Source organism: Neolamprologus brichardi, chromosome 10 (assembly GCF_056152115.1).
Source record: "Neolamprologus brichardi isolate AB-2024 chromosome 10, ASM5615211v1, whole genome shotgun sequence".
Classification (NCBI taxonomy): domain Eukaryota; kingdom Metazoa; phylum Chordata; class Actinopteri; order Cichliformes; family Cichlidae; genus Neolamprologus; species Neolamprologus brichardi.
The window spans coordinates 34165029-34182012 of NC_142113.1; the positions used below are offsets into that span (position 1 = coordinate 34165029).

General features: G+C 47.9%; 2 protein-coding genes across 2 annotated transcripts; both read right to left on the reverse strand.

The window, feature by feature from the left end:
• Positions 1-2034: 2034 nt before the first annotated feature.
• LOC102783668 (hepatitis A virus cellular receptor 2 homolog) lies at positions 2035-9004 on the reverse strand. Its single transcript, XM_087847655.1, has 7 exons — positions 8927-9004; positions 7118-7459; positions 6739-6807; positions 6403-6464; positions 4645-4729; positions 3237-3264; positions 2035-2508 (listed from the first exon to the last, which is right to left on the reverse strand). The coding sequence occupies exons 1-7, from the start codon at positions 8958-8960 to the stop codon at positions 2364-2366; spliced, it is 765 nt and encodes a 254-aa protein (XP_087703781.1). The 5' UTR covers positions 8961-9004; the 3' UTR covers positions 2035-2363.
• Positions 9005-12575: 3571 nt separating this feature from the next.
• On the reverse strand, positions 12576-15995 carry LOC148101039 (uncharacterized). Its single transcript, XM_087847641.1, has 7 exons — positions 15962-15995; positions 15226-15567; positions 15014-15076; positions 14632-14693; positions 14172-14253; positions 13972-13999; positions 12576-12789 (listed from the first exon to the last, which is right to left on the reverse strand). Exons 1-7 carry the CDS (start codon positions 15993-15995, stop codon positions 12576-12578), a joined length of 825 nt encoding a protein of 274 aa, XP_087703767.1.
• Between the last annotated feature and the right edge of the window lie 989 nt (positions 15996-16984).

Below are 16984 nucleotides of genomic sequence, written 5' to 3' on the forward strand. Positions count from 1 at the left end.
GCCTTACATCCACGTAACTGTCAACTGCTAAGCTAGCACACGCACATACAGCTGGCGTATCTGTACTTCCGGTGATTTCAAAATAAGAGTTCAAACATTACATCTCCCTTTAAGAAAGAAAAACGCTTCTCTGGTAGTGAGACTATAATAACAAGATGTAAAAAATATGCTTCTAGGTTGCCATATGCTATGCTGCTGTGTAAATATTTCAAACATTTTTTTCCATCTTTTTTTCCATTTCAACACTTCTCAAGCTTTGACTTTACATCAACCCTTTTTTGTTTTTGTTGGGGTACAAATCAAGAACCTGCCTCGGCTTGATGGCACGGCCGAATCTGGTGCGAGGGCAGGTTCAGTCATTGTTTGGAGTGTGGTGAGGAGACCTGGTCTCTGGAACAATGTCTTGAGGGGTTTGGGTGTCGTCACAAATGTTTGTGTGGGAGTGCGTGGCGAGGTGTCGGTGATTGCACGTCAGGAGTTGACCATCACCTGTTTTGATGAGATAGCTGCGTGGAGTCTCTGCCGGTTTAAAGATAGTAGCTGGCTGCCATGTCCCATCTTCTTGCTGGTAGCGTATTGGTGCTCCAGTCCACAGTGTCAGGCCGATGTGTCATAATGTCTTTTCTGAGGGAGTTGACATTCCTCCCGTCTTTCTTGCACAAGGCTTTGTGGGGTGACCTGAGGGCGCACATCAGGTACGCACTGTCACGTCCGAGGCCGTCGCAAAAGGAAAAGGACTCGATTGCTGCGTGAAGAACAGCACGTAAGTAGTTTCAGTGACAACTTTTATTTTCACCACAAGTGTTCACAACTGGAATGTGAGTTTCACAAATGCTCAATACAACAACTAAACCCAAGAGGTTTCTGCAGCCTGAGCTAAGTGAGCAATCTGGTCATTCGTCAGTGGAACAGCTGCTCCGAGGATTGAGCTGGAGGGAGAGTCAAGCTGGGTCAGAGTCACTGAATATAGACGTTCAGGTTCGGGAGGAATATGGGCGAGCTGTTCTCAATCTTCCTGAGTACTGCTTACTTAGCGCGGGTGGTCTGTAGTGGCGTGGAGGGGTTAGTGGTCCGAAATTCCTGGCGTTGAGGCAGGCAGGTGAATGGCAGAGATTTGCGTCCAGCAACTTGATGCGTGGACGGGTTCGCTGAGAATCTGGCGAGGAGAGGTTGAGTGCGCTGGCCTTATGAGTCCCCGGCTTAATCACCCACAGGTGCGAGCAATCAGAGGCCCCTCCCAGGGGTGGAGATGCCGGCTCGGAGGGAGACACATTAGCACACCCCCGGACCATGACACGCACAAAACACACCTGCACCTGCAGCACAGAGTCCTCCAGCCGGGGTGTAGCTTTGAGCCCGTGGCCTGATGGGAGTTGTAGTTCTTTCACAGGGTCTTAATCAGAGAATCAGTGATCTGAGGAGGAGGCTCCATCTGTGAAGATAGCTGATCACTGAGGTGGTGGAGGAAAAAGTCCAGCAGACAGAGCCGTTCTCCTCCTGCAGGGGGTGCTGTGGTGTCTTCAGCCTGAGCGGGTGGAGCAGGAGAGCTGGAGATGAACTTCCTGAGTGAGCTGCTGGGCATGAAGGTGGTGCTGCTGGGCATGAAGGTGGAGCAGAGAGTCTTTACAGGAGAGACAGAGGGAGGGCGCCGCCATGATGGTGATGTTGGTGTAACGCCATCATGGATGAAATAAAGCTCGTGTGCTTTTTTTCAGAAACAAAGACCATCTGAGCTGGATCAAAGGAACAAATAACCTTTATTACTGTCGTCATAGCGATCTTACAAAATTGCATCTATACCCTAGTACAGGTGTGGGGTAACTCCGCCCCCATGGCTGTGATTAGAGATATTACAGAGTCTTTTTTAATCACAGTCAGTCCATCAAACAGCCTGAGCACAGCTGAGTCTGTGCAGCTGCAGGTCATCTGTCCGGCCAGCAGGTGGCAGCAGCGTGCAGCAGAAGAACTGAGCGCCCAGGTCACCAGTCAGAGGTAAACGTGTTTAAAGGAGCAGAAGAAGAGTTCAAACCAACCTTTAAAAGTCCTCCAAACATTTTATTAAATTAAATTTGAAAAAACAGGAAACCTCACCAAACCTTTCACAATAAAAGCTCTTTACATCTTTATTTACATGTTAGCTCTCATGTTAGCACCTGCTGCCTGCAAACCTTCAGCCTGAAGGCGGGGTTAGTCACCTGGGACCACAGCTGTAGCTCTCTGATTGGACGAGGCTATCTTCCTAAAATACTGGAGGCTTCTCAGAGCTGCTGTCTCGTCTGTCCTCAACATCTCCTCAAAGTCCAGAAGAGCTCGTCATCGTCCTGCCTCCAGACTCTGCGGATGAGTGGGTGGAGCCTCAGAGCTCAGGGGCAATTCTCGTATACGCCTCCCTCACCACCATCCATCTGGTAGATGTTGTCCACGGCGGCGGGCTGAGCGTGCAGCTGCAGAGTCGACGACGTGGCGTTGAACCGCACCGAGCCGCTGATATGCCGATGCTGCCGAGGGCTGAGACACGAGAGCGAGAGTGTTAGTCAGCTGTCAGGACCTTTATAACATTAATGATATTACTCTGACTGCAGGAGATCATAACTTCCTGCAGAGAAGCTCCAAAATAAAATGAATAAAACCAAATATTAAAAAATATGATTTAATTTTATCCACACTGCTGCTGATTGAATCTGTTTCCTGCTTCCATCCTCATCATGACTCAAACTTGACTCAAAGCAGTGTGAAAGGTCACTTCCTGTTTGTGACTCTGATTACGCTGCAGTTCAAATGAAGCATTAACGAGTCGTGTTAATGATGATGATGAAGGAGCTTCCTCCCCGTGCTCTGAGGCTCCAGCAGTGATGGAAACACTGAGGATGTGGATCAACCTTTGGAGCTTTGGTAGTGTCGCGCTTGTTCTTGAGTTTGGACGCCATAATGGCGGCTCTGTTCAGGGCTTTGATGGACGGTGTTTCTGGTAGCGGAGGGGTGGAGGGTGTGGTGCTGAGCTCTGACACAGGCGTCAGCTCTAAATGATTCCACTCTGATGGCCGTAAAGGTCGAGCGAGCCGCCGTTGAAGTTTCCTCAGCCTGGTCTGAACTCTGTGGTTCTCTCACCTCAGTTTCAGTCTGAACACGCGATGAAGGCTGAGAGAAGATGAGTCACGGCTTCTCAGCAGCGTCCGCGATGGTCGAGGTGACACGTTAGTTACTCAGAAACACAAAGATAAAGATCGTGCACTCACACTGTGGGGAGGAGCTTCAGTCTTCTCGCTGCAGAGACACAAAACAGCAGAAACACGTTAATGACGAGACGTTCACCTTTGTGACACAAAAAGAACAAATCAGCACCGAGCTGAGCAACCGAGCCCCAAACAGCGACGCGCTGACCGCCCAATGCGAGAAACACACAGACCAACGCACTGAGACGCGCTCCTGATGATCGATGAGGTCAACGCTGCAGACGCCATGTTGGGTCCAGATCACAGCTCACGAGGAGCTGAATGAGCTCAGAATGTCCTTCAGTTTCTTTATCTTAACGTTGTTTCCTGTCTTGCATGCACACAGCAGCAGACTGGAGCTTCATGCGTGCAGCAGATGCTCCGCCCCCGTGGGAGGACCAGAGGAGGCCCTGACGCGCACCTTCATCTGAACACGATTCACTGCAGACATGACGAGTCACGTCACACGGACGTGTTCCCTGATGCAGCTCAGCGTTTCCATCAGAGCTGCTGCTGCAGAGCGGGGGCGCTGACGTCAGCACGAGGGTCTACCGCACGATTCTCAGGAATGATGAGCGATGCAGCCCACGCGCTCGCTCTGACACAGACCCCAACATCTGGTTCTCAGGAGGAGGCGGAGCTCCTCGGGCGTGTCTGCAGAGGTGAACAAACTGTTGAAACGTTCACACCTTCAGCTCGGCCTCCGCACCGTCTCAGCGGCCTCGCCTCCTGCAGGGGGCGCTGTCCCGCTCACTCGAGCTCCATGTTGGTGTTGAACAGTCTGGTTTCTCTCTCCTGTCTCCGTCACAGGTGTGAACACATACACCTGTCCACTCTTCATCCTCGTGTCCTTTTGCATCGCTCCATCAAATATCCAACGATTGTTGTACAAAATAAAAACAATCAGCTGATCTGAGAGGAGCTGACAGGACGTGTCGCTGTTATCAAACCCTACACCATTGTTCACTGTGTTTATTAAACCGCGCTGCGTCACATGACCTCCATGTTTCCTGTCTGGCTCAGCTAAAAACAGCAGATCATGGATGGGAACTTCCTCTTTGTCCTCCTTTACTTTGTGCTTCTCTGCTCTTCCAGTTTCCTACAGGATCAAACTTTTACCCGAGCCCTTCATACCTGTCGGAGCTCCAGAAAAACACGAAGTCCAGCTCAGAGTGAAAGCTGTCCCTCGCACTAAACTCAGATCTCATGGCGATAGAGCTTTGGAGTAGTTTTCCCCTAAATATTTAAATCACTTCTAAAGACACATTTTTATACTCTGTTCTTTACACTATGACCATTTGGTCTTATTCAGCAGTCTTAGGTTTTGTTTTAATGGCATCATTGTCATTGTTGGGCTGTTTGTGCAGCACGAGCTGTCAGGAAATGTGTATAAACAAACGTGTAACTGTGAGGACAGTTTAACTAAACTCACCCAGGAGTCCTACGAGGACGAGCAGAGACACCAGCCCCAGCACGACGCAGACGACCACCACCACCAGCTGACCGCCGCCCTCGCCCTGTAAACCCAGAAAAACACCACATGACTCTGTTACAGGGAAGCTTCACCTGCTGCCATCAGCAGAGAGTTCGTCTGTTTGACTGACTAACTCTTTGGTCTCACAGCATTTATTCAAATAACACTTTTATATTTGGTGCCTCCTTTCCCAGCATGCATCTGGCTGCCACAGTGACGTCCGTGCGATGGCTTTAAAAAGCTCAACAACACAATGAACTCGTACTGATCCACACAAAGTTCCTCCTTACCCTCAGAGACTGAGCACAAAATCACTACAAGCTCATGTCCACCTGCTGCACAGGTGTGGTAAAAGGTGTGAGTCCACCTGTGTCGTGTTATTCAGTATCTGTGGTGTATACACAGCCCTGCTGCTTCTCTGTTTATCAACTGGTCAGTGGTGTGGTCTTTGTGGTTTTCTGGTCTCTTGTTGTCTGAACTGGTTTTGTTTCCTCTTGTTCTTTTTACAATTCTAATCATTGCATATTAGTACTGAGTAATGACCTTGTAGTACCATATCACCCTATTAGAGCACTTCGCTCTCGCTCTGCAGGCCTACTTGTTGTTCCTAGAGTATTTAAAAGTAGAATGGGAGGCAGAGCCTTCAGTTTTCAGGCCCCTCTTCTGTGGAACCAGCTTCCAGTTTGGATTCAGGAGACAGACACTATCTCTACTTTCAAGATTAGGCTTCAAACTTTCCTTTTTGCTAAAGCATATAGTTAGGGCTGGACCAGGTGACCCTGAATCCTCCCTTAGTTATGCTGCAATAGATGTAGGCTGCCGGGGATTCCCATGATGCATTGAGTTTTTCCTTTCCAGTCACCTTTCTCACTCACTATGTGTTAACAGACCTCTCTGTGTTGAATCATATCTGATCTTCCACAGCATGTCTTTATCCTGTCTTCCTTCTCTCACCCCAACCAATCACAGCAGATGGCCCCGCCCCTCCCTGAGCCTGGTTCTGCTGGAGGTTTCTTCCTGTTAAAAGGGAGTTTTTCCTTCCCACTGTCGCCAAAGTGCTGCTCATAGGGGGTCATATGATTGTTGGGTTTTCTCTGTATCTATCATGGTAGGATCTACTGTACATTATAAAGCGCCTTGAGGCGACTGCTGTTGTGATTTGAGGCTGTATAAATAGTTTTTATCAGCTTGTCAGTTATCTTTAAGTTGCTCTAATTGTGTGAAAAAATAATTAATTTTATATATAAAGAACCAAGAAATACTTTTTTATCTCAGGTTCTGGTTTGGACTGTCCAATCACACAAGGCCGCAGCAGTGTGAGGTGCAGACAATCCAAATAACGTGATCAGAAACATGTGCAGACATGAATACAATTTACTGCTTTTTAAGATATAATGTGAGACGTAAGGACCCACAGACACCTGGGAGCTGTTTATTCATGTAACTCGATGAGCGTCGCTCACATGGATCCTGCTGCACTCAGAGGAAAGACTTCTACAAACAGCTGGAAGCGCGCAGGATTATTGTTAGGATGATGGTGACAGCAGCAGGTTTGACACAGCTACGGGAGGACGTAGCTCCATTAGGTTTAGTTATAGAGAGCAGTGCCTGCAGTGTTTTAATGTGAAACTGTCTGTAAGGATGTGAAAGTCCCGACACCCTGACTTCGGTCGCTCTCAGCGACTTCGTGTTTTCATGCTGTTTTTCTTTCCTCACCTCGCTGCTGCTCGTCATGGTGGCGGGCGAAGTCAGGAGGCTTTCTGCGGAGGTCATGTGACCTGCAGCGTGAGGAAACGAAAGCAGAAGAGTTTAAGACAGCTGTGTCAGCAGCAGCATGATGTCATGATGATTTAATTTTAGCCTCTGATCCTTTATTCCAGAAACCGTTCCTGTCACTTTCAGTCTGATTGGACAAAAATCAGGAAGTGATGCTATAAATATGTGACGACTAATAAAGTTTGTTCCACAGAAACTCTTTCCTGTCATCTGTGTTTGGTCCTGACAGTCATGTGTTACTTCATCTCTGTCATCAGCAGATTGACCACAGGTCACCTTCAGAGGCTGCCGTCGGCTCTGTGGGCGTCTCTGAGTTTGGCGCCGTCCGTGTGGGAGCTTGTGGCGCTGAAACAGATCATTGACATGGCGTCAGCACACTCTGCTTCAGAGGAGTGTTTGTAATGAGATCAGCAGGTGAGAGCAGGTAAATGGACACGTCTCAGAGAGCTGCAGCGTCCTCGTGATGCTGTCATCAGTCAACTGAAGCTAAACAGAGATTTCTTTATTTAAACTCGAGTCACGACTTCATGATGCTCAAGTGAAAAGAGGAAACAGCCCCGAGGTTAGACCTGTGCGAGGAAGACTCTGCTCACTGAGACGAAGCTGTAGTTGCTATGACACCAGAGTCTGATGGTTCTGTGTGATAGTTCCTCACCTGTGACGACGCTCAGGTCAAAGTGATGCTTCTCATCGTTGAACCAGCCGGGTATCTCCACCCTGCAGCCGTATCGTCCAGCGTCTCCCTCTGTGAGGTTCATGATGGTCAGAGAGACGTCTCCGTCCTCCAGTCGGCCCAGCAGCTCGTACCTGCTGGAAGCTCTGGTTTCCACTCTGAGTCCATCTGTGGAGATCAGCTGATTGGAGCAGCCTCTGGTTGGTATTTCTCCTCGCTGCCAGCACGCTGACAGAGCGCCGTGATACTTCCTGTCATATTTACAGGGCAGAGTGACGTCCTGACCTGTGTGACCTTTGACCCTGCTGCCGTCACATTCACAGACTGGAAACAGAAACACAGGAAAACTTTGTTACATCAGATCCAAACTCTGCTCAGATCAGGTCAATGTCATCTTCACTGGTTTTACTGGTTTAACTGGGTCTGAGGGAGTAAAGTATAGATTATTATCATTATTAAACTGATTTAATCGATACTGGTGCCTGATCAGTTTGATAGATTCTGCTTGTTTGGCAGTTTGATGTCAAAGTTTAAAAGAGAAGGTCAAAGGTCAAAGAAAAGCGTCTGGACTTCTTTAAGTTGCTTGAAGACGTTTCACCTTCATCCGAGAAGCTTCTTCAGTTCTAAAACCAGAAGTTTAGTTCAAAAATCATCCCCGATGTAGCCGCTGTGTCAGAGTTTTCTCCAAGCACGACATCCCAGTTCAGACCAGCAACACACTCAGACACAAACTGGTTCATCACATCGATTACAAGACGAACTCCCAACTCTTGAGCCACGATCGCCCTTTCACCTCCTTTATCTTAGTGTCCTTGGTTACTTTCAACTCTTGTTCCCCTCGTGTTTCTTGCTCTCGGATCAGCTGCTGCTTCAGTTTGTTTCTGTTCTTTGTTCCTTCGGTTTTCAGACTCTTTGTGTGTTATTGGAGTTATTAAAGTTTTGTCTTTGACTCAAAAACAACACATAAGGATGAGAATCATGGGAAACAAGCCCAGATGGTGTTTGTGAAGCCTGAACATTTCCATCATCACCATGGAAACCAGACATGAGAAGCAGGAGGTGGATGAGACTGAAACAGTCACAGGTTTTTAGCCAATGAGCATGTCCAGGATAAACCTCCTCTCTGACGATCAAACTCTACAAACTACGTTAAATTAGATTAAATATGAAAACAGTGACTGAGTTCACACTCATCGGGTCAGGCAGCAGCCCCGGGCCCCCTGCTGGTCATTATGAGAATGCAGGTTTAAGACACACTTCACTTTATAGAAATCAAAGCTCCGTCCAGCTCAGCCAGGCTCAGCCTTTGACCGTTCAGATAAATTCTCACACAGCTACAGATGTGACAGACAGAAGAAGACGTTTATCCACAGTGACCCTGGAGAGGACGGCAGTGAGGTTTAGACCGCCACTGGTGACCGTGTCACCCGAGTTTGTGACAAAATCACTGCTTTTTGTCCATCATTGAACAGACGTCAGAGATCAGTTTCAGTAAAAAGACCTTTGGGGTCATCCGAGGTTAAAAGGAAGCACACAGTGAACCAGCTGTTGGTAACATGACGTTTAACAAGTTTTCATTCTCGTTGTTTCTACAGAAGTCAAGTCTGCAGCCTTCAGGAAACCCAGCTGCTGACAGGGCATCGAGTTTCCACACAACTATAAATCACATAGAGATAAAAACAGCAGTTTCACCAGCAGCACAGCTGAGGGGGAGCACACGTTTTCAGTGATGAAGGTTAAATAAAGACAAATAAATCTCAGGATCAGAGGCAGTGGAGAGGTGCAGGTTACCTGTGAGCAGCGCCAGCAGCAGCACGACCTTCATGACGAAGCCCGAGTGACTCGTGGGAGCTCGCCAACACGTTTAAACAGCTGCTGACAGCCTGCGAGTCATCACAGCTGCACGCTGCAAAAAATGATCCTGAAACCACAAAAACAGGGAGGCGGGGCTTCTGACACCGTTTTTACTCAAACAGTTAATCCACGGATTCGACTCCAGATTATTTCCTTTGCAGTTCAGCGTTTTGTTGACGTTTAGCTCCCTCTGTGGTTCCCGTCCTGGTTCAGTATGTGGTCATCACCCCCTCGCGTCCTCCTGCACCATGTGTTCTTTCTTTACGTTTTAGAGTTTGGGTTTTTCTGGAGGTCTCATGTTTCTTAGCGCTGTGTACTTGAGTTTATGATTGATGCACTCTGTTCAGTGTAGCCGGTGTAGTATTTATTCTTGGAGTTACTTCCTGTTTTATTTTGGTAGTTGGCTTTCTTCTGTCTTGTGCTTAGTTTTACTTCCTCCCCCGTCTGTCGCCCTCCTGATCAGGTGTATAAATAGTCCTTCCCTCAGTCTTTGGTTCAGTTTGTTGCCTTCATTGGGCCGTTAACCAGATTAACCACCACTATTTCAGTCATTAGAAAACATGTATTATAGTATGTAATTAATAGCTGCTGTATTTACTGTGTATTAAACTATTTTATTGTCTACAGAGAACATTTAATATTTATTCTGTGTACATTTGTAATATTTTATGCGTAATTATTGTTTATTTACAGTATTTTCTTGCATCTTTCAGTGTTTCTGCAGCTGAGCAGGCAGAGCTGAGCTACTTTCATGGTTAAGTTACTAAACTTCCGCCTCACAGACAGCAGGATGACTACGAGGGGGAAGTTTCCCCCACAGCACAGCTGAGTCTGTTCAGCTGCAGTTCATCGATCAGCCACACGGTGGAGGCAATGAGCAGTAAACAGGAGAAACACAAGAAGAAGAACTCAGTGAGGAAAAAAAGGTGATGAGTCCCAATCGTCGATTAAAACAATTAAATTAGCAGACTCTGTACTGTTGAAAGTGATTATTTAACACCTTACCTTTACCTTTATTACCTTTAAATAAAGGATTGTTTAAGGCTTCCAAACTTGAGGTCCATAGGGTCCATCTCAAGGAATCACTTTCCTCACTTAACGAGATTATAAAAACTGAATATTTTGCTAATCTAACAGCTTCAAAAAAGAAAAATCCAGAGTATTGTTTGATACAGTTAAAAACATTGTCTGATATTCCTCATGTACCAGTCTGTACTAAATCTGATTGTAGTGACTTTTTAAACTATTCTGTTAATAAGGTCGCTGCTGTCAGGGCTAATATATCTCCATCATCCTCTCAGCATCACACTGACACTGATACCTGCTCCTCTGTTACTCCTGTCACCTTACAGGACGTCAGTGTCTGCTTGGTCAGATGAAACTGACTTGAAGCCACCTTCATGTACGTCCTCCATCATTTTTCATTATTGTGTTTGACCCTACTGACCTCTGTATTCTGGAAATAATTAATACTTCTCTTCATACTGGCTCAGTTCTCAGCTATTTTAAACAAGCTATTGTTGAACCAACATTAAAGAAACCAAATGTGGACCCTTCCAAGCAGTTACAGGCCAACATCAAAATGACCGTTGGAGTCAAAGATCTTGGAAAAACAGTTGCAGAACAACTGAACAACTTTTTGGAGAAGAACAATGTTCTGCACATTTACACTGAAGCCGCTTTGCTGACAGCGTGTGGCGACTCTGATGGCAGCAGAACCAGTACACCGTCCTGGTTCTGCTGGATCTCAGCTCTGCTTTTGATTCTGTTGATCACAGCATCCTGATAAACAGGCTGAAGGACTTGTTTGGGATTCCTGGTGTTGTTTTAAATGGTTTATGTTGCATCTCTGAGAGATCTTTACTGTATGAATCATGTGCTGTCGGGAACATCAGTTCTGTCTTCTCGGGCACCTCAAGGATCTGTTTTAGGTCCGATTCTCTTTTTGCTGTATCTCCTCCCTCTAGGCCACATTATCAGACGTTACAATAATATTTCTGATCATCTCTATGCTGATGACATTCAGTTGTACTGTTCTTTCAAAGCGTCTGAGTTTTACAAATTGTCTTGTTTAAATAATTCTCTGTCTGAGATCAAACAATGACAGTTTCCTCCAGTTAAATGCAGATCAAACAGAAACTTTGATTATTGCACCTGATCACATGCTCTCAGTTTTTTAGACCCTTCATGTCTGTCGAGTCTCAGAAACTTAGCTGTTATATTTGACGGTTCAATGTCTCTGGAGAAACTCTAAACAACTTGAACAGTTTTTATCATCTGAAACATTTCTAAACTCAGACTGGTGTCAAAGGCAGACCTTGAGATGATTCGTGCTTTTCTCTCTTCTCGTTTGGATGATTGTAACGGTCTCTTTACGTGTCTCAACAAACCAGCTCTGGATCCCTTCAGTCTTTACAGACTGCAGCAGCGAGACTTTTGAGGTCACACATTGCTCCAGTTTCAGCTTCTCTTCATTGGGTAAATTTTAGGGTTCATTTTAAAATTTTAGTCGTACCTTTTAGAGCTCTGCACGGTGAAGCTCCAGTACATCTCTGACCTGTTGAAACCTCGTGCTTCATCTCGAGCACTCAGGTCTTCAGGTCAAAGGTCAGAGGTTACTGGTGGTCCCATGTACCAGGTTTAAAACACGTGGGGAGCTTTTCACCGAGGCTGTGGGACTCTCCGCCATTGTCTTTACACTGTCTCAACTCTACTGACATTTTTATACAAACGGCTTTTAATTAATTTTAACTTGTCTGATCTTTGTGATTTTTATCTGTGAACTTGCTCTATAAATACATTTTATACTCACATCACTGAAGCTTAATTAAAAATAGCCCCTCCCACTGTCAGTGATGTCACAGAGGAGACACACGAGAAATGTTTTCCATATTTAGAAAGTTGACGTCGCTCTGATGTCCATGCTGTGAAACTCAGAGCTGAGGCACCGTCAACAAGCTGCTGCAGAAAACTGACCATCTTTACATCACGAGGAGCTTCGCCCATCCGTGACGTGCTTCGTCTGATTGGCTCCAGCGCGGAGCTTCAGAGATCAGGACGCGACTCGCCGTGTGAGGACAGACTGACAGAGCCAAATCTGAACGATTTCACTCATTTTTCATGCTTTTATTGTTTAAACAACAACAGGAAACAGATCAATAAGAAACAGATGATTGGTGCCGTGTGACAAGCATGTCACATGACCTTGACGGCTTCAGGTCACGTGTCAGGACGTGTTGTCACGAGTCCCTCGCTTGTCACATGACAAGACATCAAACGAAACTTTAAAACTTTACAGGGAACGTTCGTTGGCGTCTAAAGGGGCGGGGTCACCTGTGTCACTGGATTCTTATAGGTTAACTCTGAAAAACAACCTATCAGAATAAAAGCTCGCTACATCTGTTGGCAGCAACTACACCTGCTGCCTACAGAACCTCCCATCTGAAGGTGCTGTTAGTCACATGGGAGCACACCTGGAGCTCTCTGATTGGACGCTTTCAAAGCAAAGCGTGAGAGCAAAGCCATCTTCCTAAAATACGCTCCTGCTTCCTGTTATCATCCCGCCTCCAGGCGGGTGGGTGGGACCTCAGGGGCAGTACTCATAGTCTCCCCCATCTTCTCCTCTACCTCTATCACCGCCGCCGCCATCGCTACCGCCACCATCACCGCCGCCACCATCGCCGCCATCACCGTCGCTCTCCATCTGGTAGATGTTGTCCACGGTGGAGCTCTGCAGCTGCAGAGTGGACGCCGTGGAGCTGAACTGGACCTGCTGACCCGGGCCGACCTTCTCCTGAGGGCTGAGACAGCAGAGCATCAGTTTCATCATCACAGTGACTTCCTGTGGACAGTGAAAGACTTCCTGTGGAGAAGCTCCAGCATGTCATGGTTTAAAACCTTTGAGATGAATTTGTATAAAAAACTAATCATAAAGTAACCATGGTAACCGATGACTGTGTCGGTTTGATCATAACCTGACGTGACGCCGTCGACGATGATCGTTTATATTTCTGCTGCGTGGATCCATTTCCTGCTTCATCATCAGTTTGATTTTCCAAAGTAAAAGCCTCAAACTTTAAAACGAGTCCCAGCAGACTCTGAAAGGTCACAGAGTCCGCTGGTTACGCCGCGCTTCAGGCTGCGCGGTCATGTGACCCTCTAATTCAGGCTGTGACATTTCAGCGCGGGGCGCTCGGCGAGGATGAGGAGGCAGCGTGTAAACCTCAGAGCTTCCTCTCCTCGCTCGCAGCTTCTGGTAAGCCGAGCTGCAGGGAACCGAAACCCTCGCGGTTGGTGGGCGGAGTCTGCAGCGGAGTCACGGGTGGAGCTGGTCGTACGTCACGCTGACCCCAGGAGATGTGAAGAGCGTTGCTATGGAAACGATGATGAACGATGATCTCAGGTGTTCTGCAGATGTGCACAGCTGTGCGCTCCACCTGCCTCACTTAGACGTATTTAAAGTTTATTTAACGTTTTTATGACTGCACGACCACAACCTCAACTTCCTGTTTCCTGTCATCTGGTCACGTTCACGACTGTCACACGTGCATCAAACATCCTCGACTTCCTCTTTCTGCCGCGACCCTGTGACTGCGCTGAAACATGGCCGCCAGCCCACTGCACACAGCCTCGGCCGTGACCCTCCGCCGGGTCAGCCCACGGCGCTGTGACGGCGCCGCGGGCTGACCCGGGCTGCAGATGTGGACACATCTGGGCCCGTGGGCCTGCGTGCTGCGCTTTAACGCGCTCTCAGCAGGTCTGAGTCATCAGCATCTCGCCACCTGAAACCTCGCGTTCAGCTCGCCTTCGTTTGAAATCGTCCGCGTGGTTTGTGGTTTTCTTTATCTGTGAGTTTCAGTCTGAGCGCGCTCAGTCGTGAGAAGACGCTGCCGAGGTGATCGCAGCGCGCCGAAGGCCCGCGAGCCGAGACCCCACGAAGGTCAAACCTGACTCAGGGTTCAGAAAACAGGAAGTCCACTCACGTGCTGACGAGCCGCTTCAGTCTTCTCGCTGCAGAGACACAAACGACGTGATGAGGAGCTCGCCGTGCGTCACAGAATAAAATCACAGTTCAAACTAATAAATGTTTCCTGCATCACTGACGCTCAGGGCGGGATTAGGAACCCGCCGCCACACCGACCACGGTCGCCGTGAGAACAGACGGGTTCATTCTCGTACTCACCGGCGACGACGAGTCCAGCGAGCGCGAGCAGAAACACTGAGACCAGCAGGACGGCGATCAGAGGCGCCATCGTCTGCGAACCCTGAAAAACACGACATCAGCGTCACAGCGAGGCCGCGGTCTGCACAAACACTGAAACAGCCAATCAGTGATCAGACTGATGTCAGAGCGAGACATCAGCTCAGCCGAGGGTTCAAAGCATAATCTGACTTCATCATCATCATCATCTTCATCATCATCATCATCATCAGGGTCTATAAACAGCAGATTTTGGTGGTTTTTGGTCTGGTTTTACTTCCTGTTTCACTTCCTGTCCATTTCCTTCTTTCTGATCGTTGATGGTATCTGCTGATATCGATCAATCACAGCGAGGCTGCACTGTCGAGTCCTTTTATGACTGAATCAGCGTGGCGGTGGCGTCACATGTCTCACGTTTCACAGCGTTCGTTCGTTTTCTCACCTCGTGGCTGCGCTCCACGCTGGAGGAGGACGTCAGGGGGCTTTCTGTGGAGGTCACATGACCTGCGGGACGTGAAAGCAGACATTTTTAGGACAGCGTGTCAGCAGCAGGATGATGTCATAACGCTCTCATTTGACCCTGACACGTCTGACTGTAGAAACCCACGAGACACAAACACTGAGGTGTCGTCGATGTTCAAGTGTCCAATAAAGTTAACTGAAAACTTTAAACTTCCTCTGACACAGAAGCTGCTGGTCTCTGAGGCTCATCGTCACCTTGACGACACCTCAGAGCCTCCTGACTGTTCATTTGAATTTCTCATTTTTCCTGTTTTCAGATTCTGTCGCTACATCGAACAGATTCGTGGCGGCGCTGTCGTCACCTTCAGCCTGAGAGGATGATGTCGGCTCTGTGGGCGTGTCCGTCGTGCGGGCCGTGGGAGCGTCTGAAACAGATCAGTGACACGACATGAACACAACGAGCATCAGAGCAGCTTTGAATCAACATCTGGATCTCACAGATGTTTCTCAGAGCCGCTGTCGTCCTCAGAGAGGCGCTGACGACGCGTGAGCTCGGTCAAACCTGCAGACTCACCTGTGGCGACGCTCAGGTCAAAGTGATGTTTGTCATCGTTGAACCAGCCGGGTATCTCCACCCTGCAGCCGTATCGTCCAGCGTCTCCCTCTGTGAGGTTCATGATGGTCAGAGAGACGTCTCCGTCCTCCAGTCGGCCCAGCAGCTCGTACCTGCTGGAAGCTCTGGTTTCCACTCTGAGTCCATCTGTGGAGATCAGCTGATTGGAGCAGCGACTGTATGATATTTCTCCTCGCTGCCAGCACGCTGACAGAGCGCCGTAATATTTCTTGTCATATTTACAGGGCAGAGTGACGTCCTGACCTGTGTGACCTTTGACCTCCACGCTGTCACATTCACAGACTGGAAACAGAAACACAGGAAAACTTTGTTACATCAGATCCAAACTGCTGAGATCAGGTCAGACTGTCGGAGAGGTCACCTCTGACCTGAACTCTGACCCTCGCTGACCTCAGCCTGTAACCCTGCAGGAGGTCAGCGGGAACGAGCCCGCGTTCCAGCTGTTACAACACCAGCAGCTGGTCCTCAGACCTCTGCACGTCTCTAGAGACTCAGCCCTGTCACGAGTAAGAAACCACAGCAGCTCCTCGTCTTTTCTCGCTGCAGCCTGAACCAGACTCATCATCCAAACTCAGTTTAAAGCTACAAATGTGCAGAAGAAGAACGCAGCAGTGACATCAGAGCGGCTAAAGTTTCTGTGTTTACAGAGTTTCAGAGAAAGAGAGGCAGCAGTTACCTGAGAGCAGAGCGAGCAGCAGCCTGAGCTTCATGACGGAGCCGAATGAGCCTCAGAGCAGCTGCACGCTGCAAGAAATGAAGGGACGCGTAAAAAGCAGCACCACACACAGCAGGCAGGGACCAATCAGAGAGCAGCTCTCTGTCTACAGATCATATGTGATGATTTATGATCACATGACTGTAGTTACTCAGTGTTTGTTTCATTGTTTTATCACCTGATGATGTTTTTATCTGAACTAAAATAATAACTCACTGAAATGTTTCTGGTTTATTTATCATCAATAACATGCAGCTCGTGTTCTCTCGTCACCTTTTACAGATATGATGATTCCACGCGGTGGGCGGGGCTTGGAGGTAAACTGCGGCAGTTTGAATGGACCAGTGATGTCGGCCATGACAGCATTGTTACCAGGATGTGACTGTGAGTGATGCAACCTGAGATCTGAGGGTCAGTTTCTACACATGTGAGGGGGGAACACCATCAGCATCACCACAGAGCAGTTTGTTGTGTGGCTGGAGAGCAGCCGTCACCATGGTTTCCTGTTTGCAGCAGCTGATGGAGGCTGTTTCCTGTGACTACACCCTGGACGCTTTCACTTCCCTTTGTCATCTCTGACAGTCCAGCCGCCCGCTGTAAGAAATATCTGCAGCTGGACTCATGACACATATTTTAAAGATTTTTTCAGCCTCCAGAAATGAAAAAAGGAAATAATTTGTTTCATTTTTATGTTTCATTAAAATAAAAACATCTTCCTGTGGGAGGTCGTAGCGTCTCACACACTGCAGTACCACCTTTGACCACAGCGGGAACCCCGGCGCTGTTTCGCTGCTCGAGCTGAGATTCTTTGTAGTAAAGTTGATATTTGTGCTGTTTGTGCAGCACTGACTGGTTTGTGTACGGTTACATTTTTATTTATTGTTTCATCATTTTGATGACGGCTCGTCTTGTAAAGCTTGATTTAGACTTCTGTGAGAACTCGTCTCAGCTCACATCAGGAAACATCCTCCACGGTCGTGACGG

Bases quoted from the DNA above. Each gene is read 5' to 3' on its own strand.
- LOC148101039 (XM_087847641.1), bottom strand. From the start codon at position 15,995: ATGAAGCTCAGGCTGCTGCTCGCTCTGCTCTCAG. The intron at 15,568-15,961 runs GTAACTGCTGCC...TTCTGTTTCCAG, and splicing joins GCTGCTCGCTCTGCTCTCAG to TCTGTGAATGTGACAGCGTG. The intron at 15,077-15,225 runs GTGAGTCTGCAG...GATCTGTTTCAG, and splicing joins TGACCTGAGCGTCGCCACAG to ACGCTCCCACGGCCCGCACG.
- LOC102783668 (XM_087847655.1), bottom strand. From the start codon at position 8,960: ATGAAGGTCGTGCTGCTGCTGGCGCTGCTCACAG. The intron at 3,265-4,644 runs GTGAGTTTAGTT...GTGTCTCTGCAG, and splicing joins CGTCCTCGTAGGACTCCTGG to CGAGAAGACTGAAGCTCCTC. The intron at 2,509-3,236 runs GTGAGTGCACGA...CTCGTGTCTCAG, and splicing joins CTGAAGCTCCTCCCCACAGT to CCCTCGGCAGCATCGGCATA.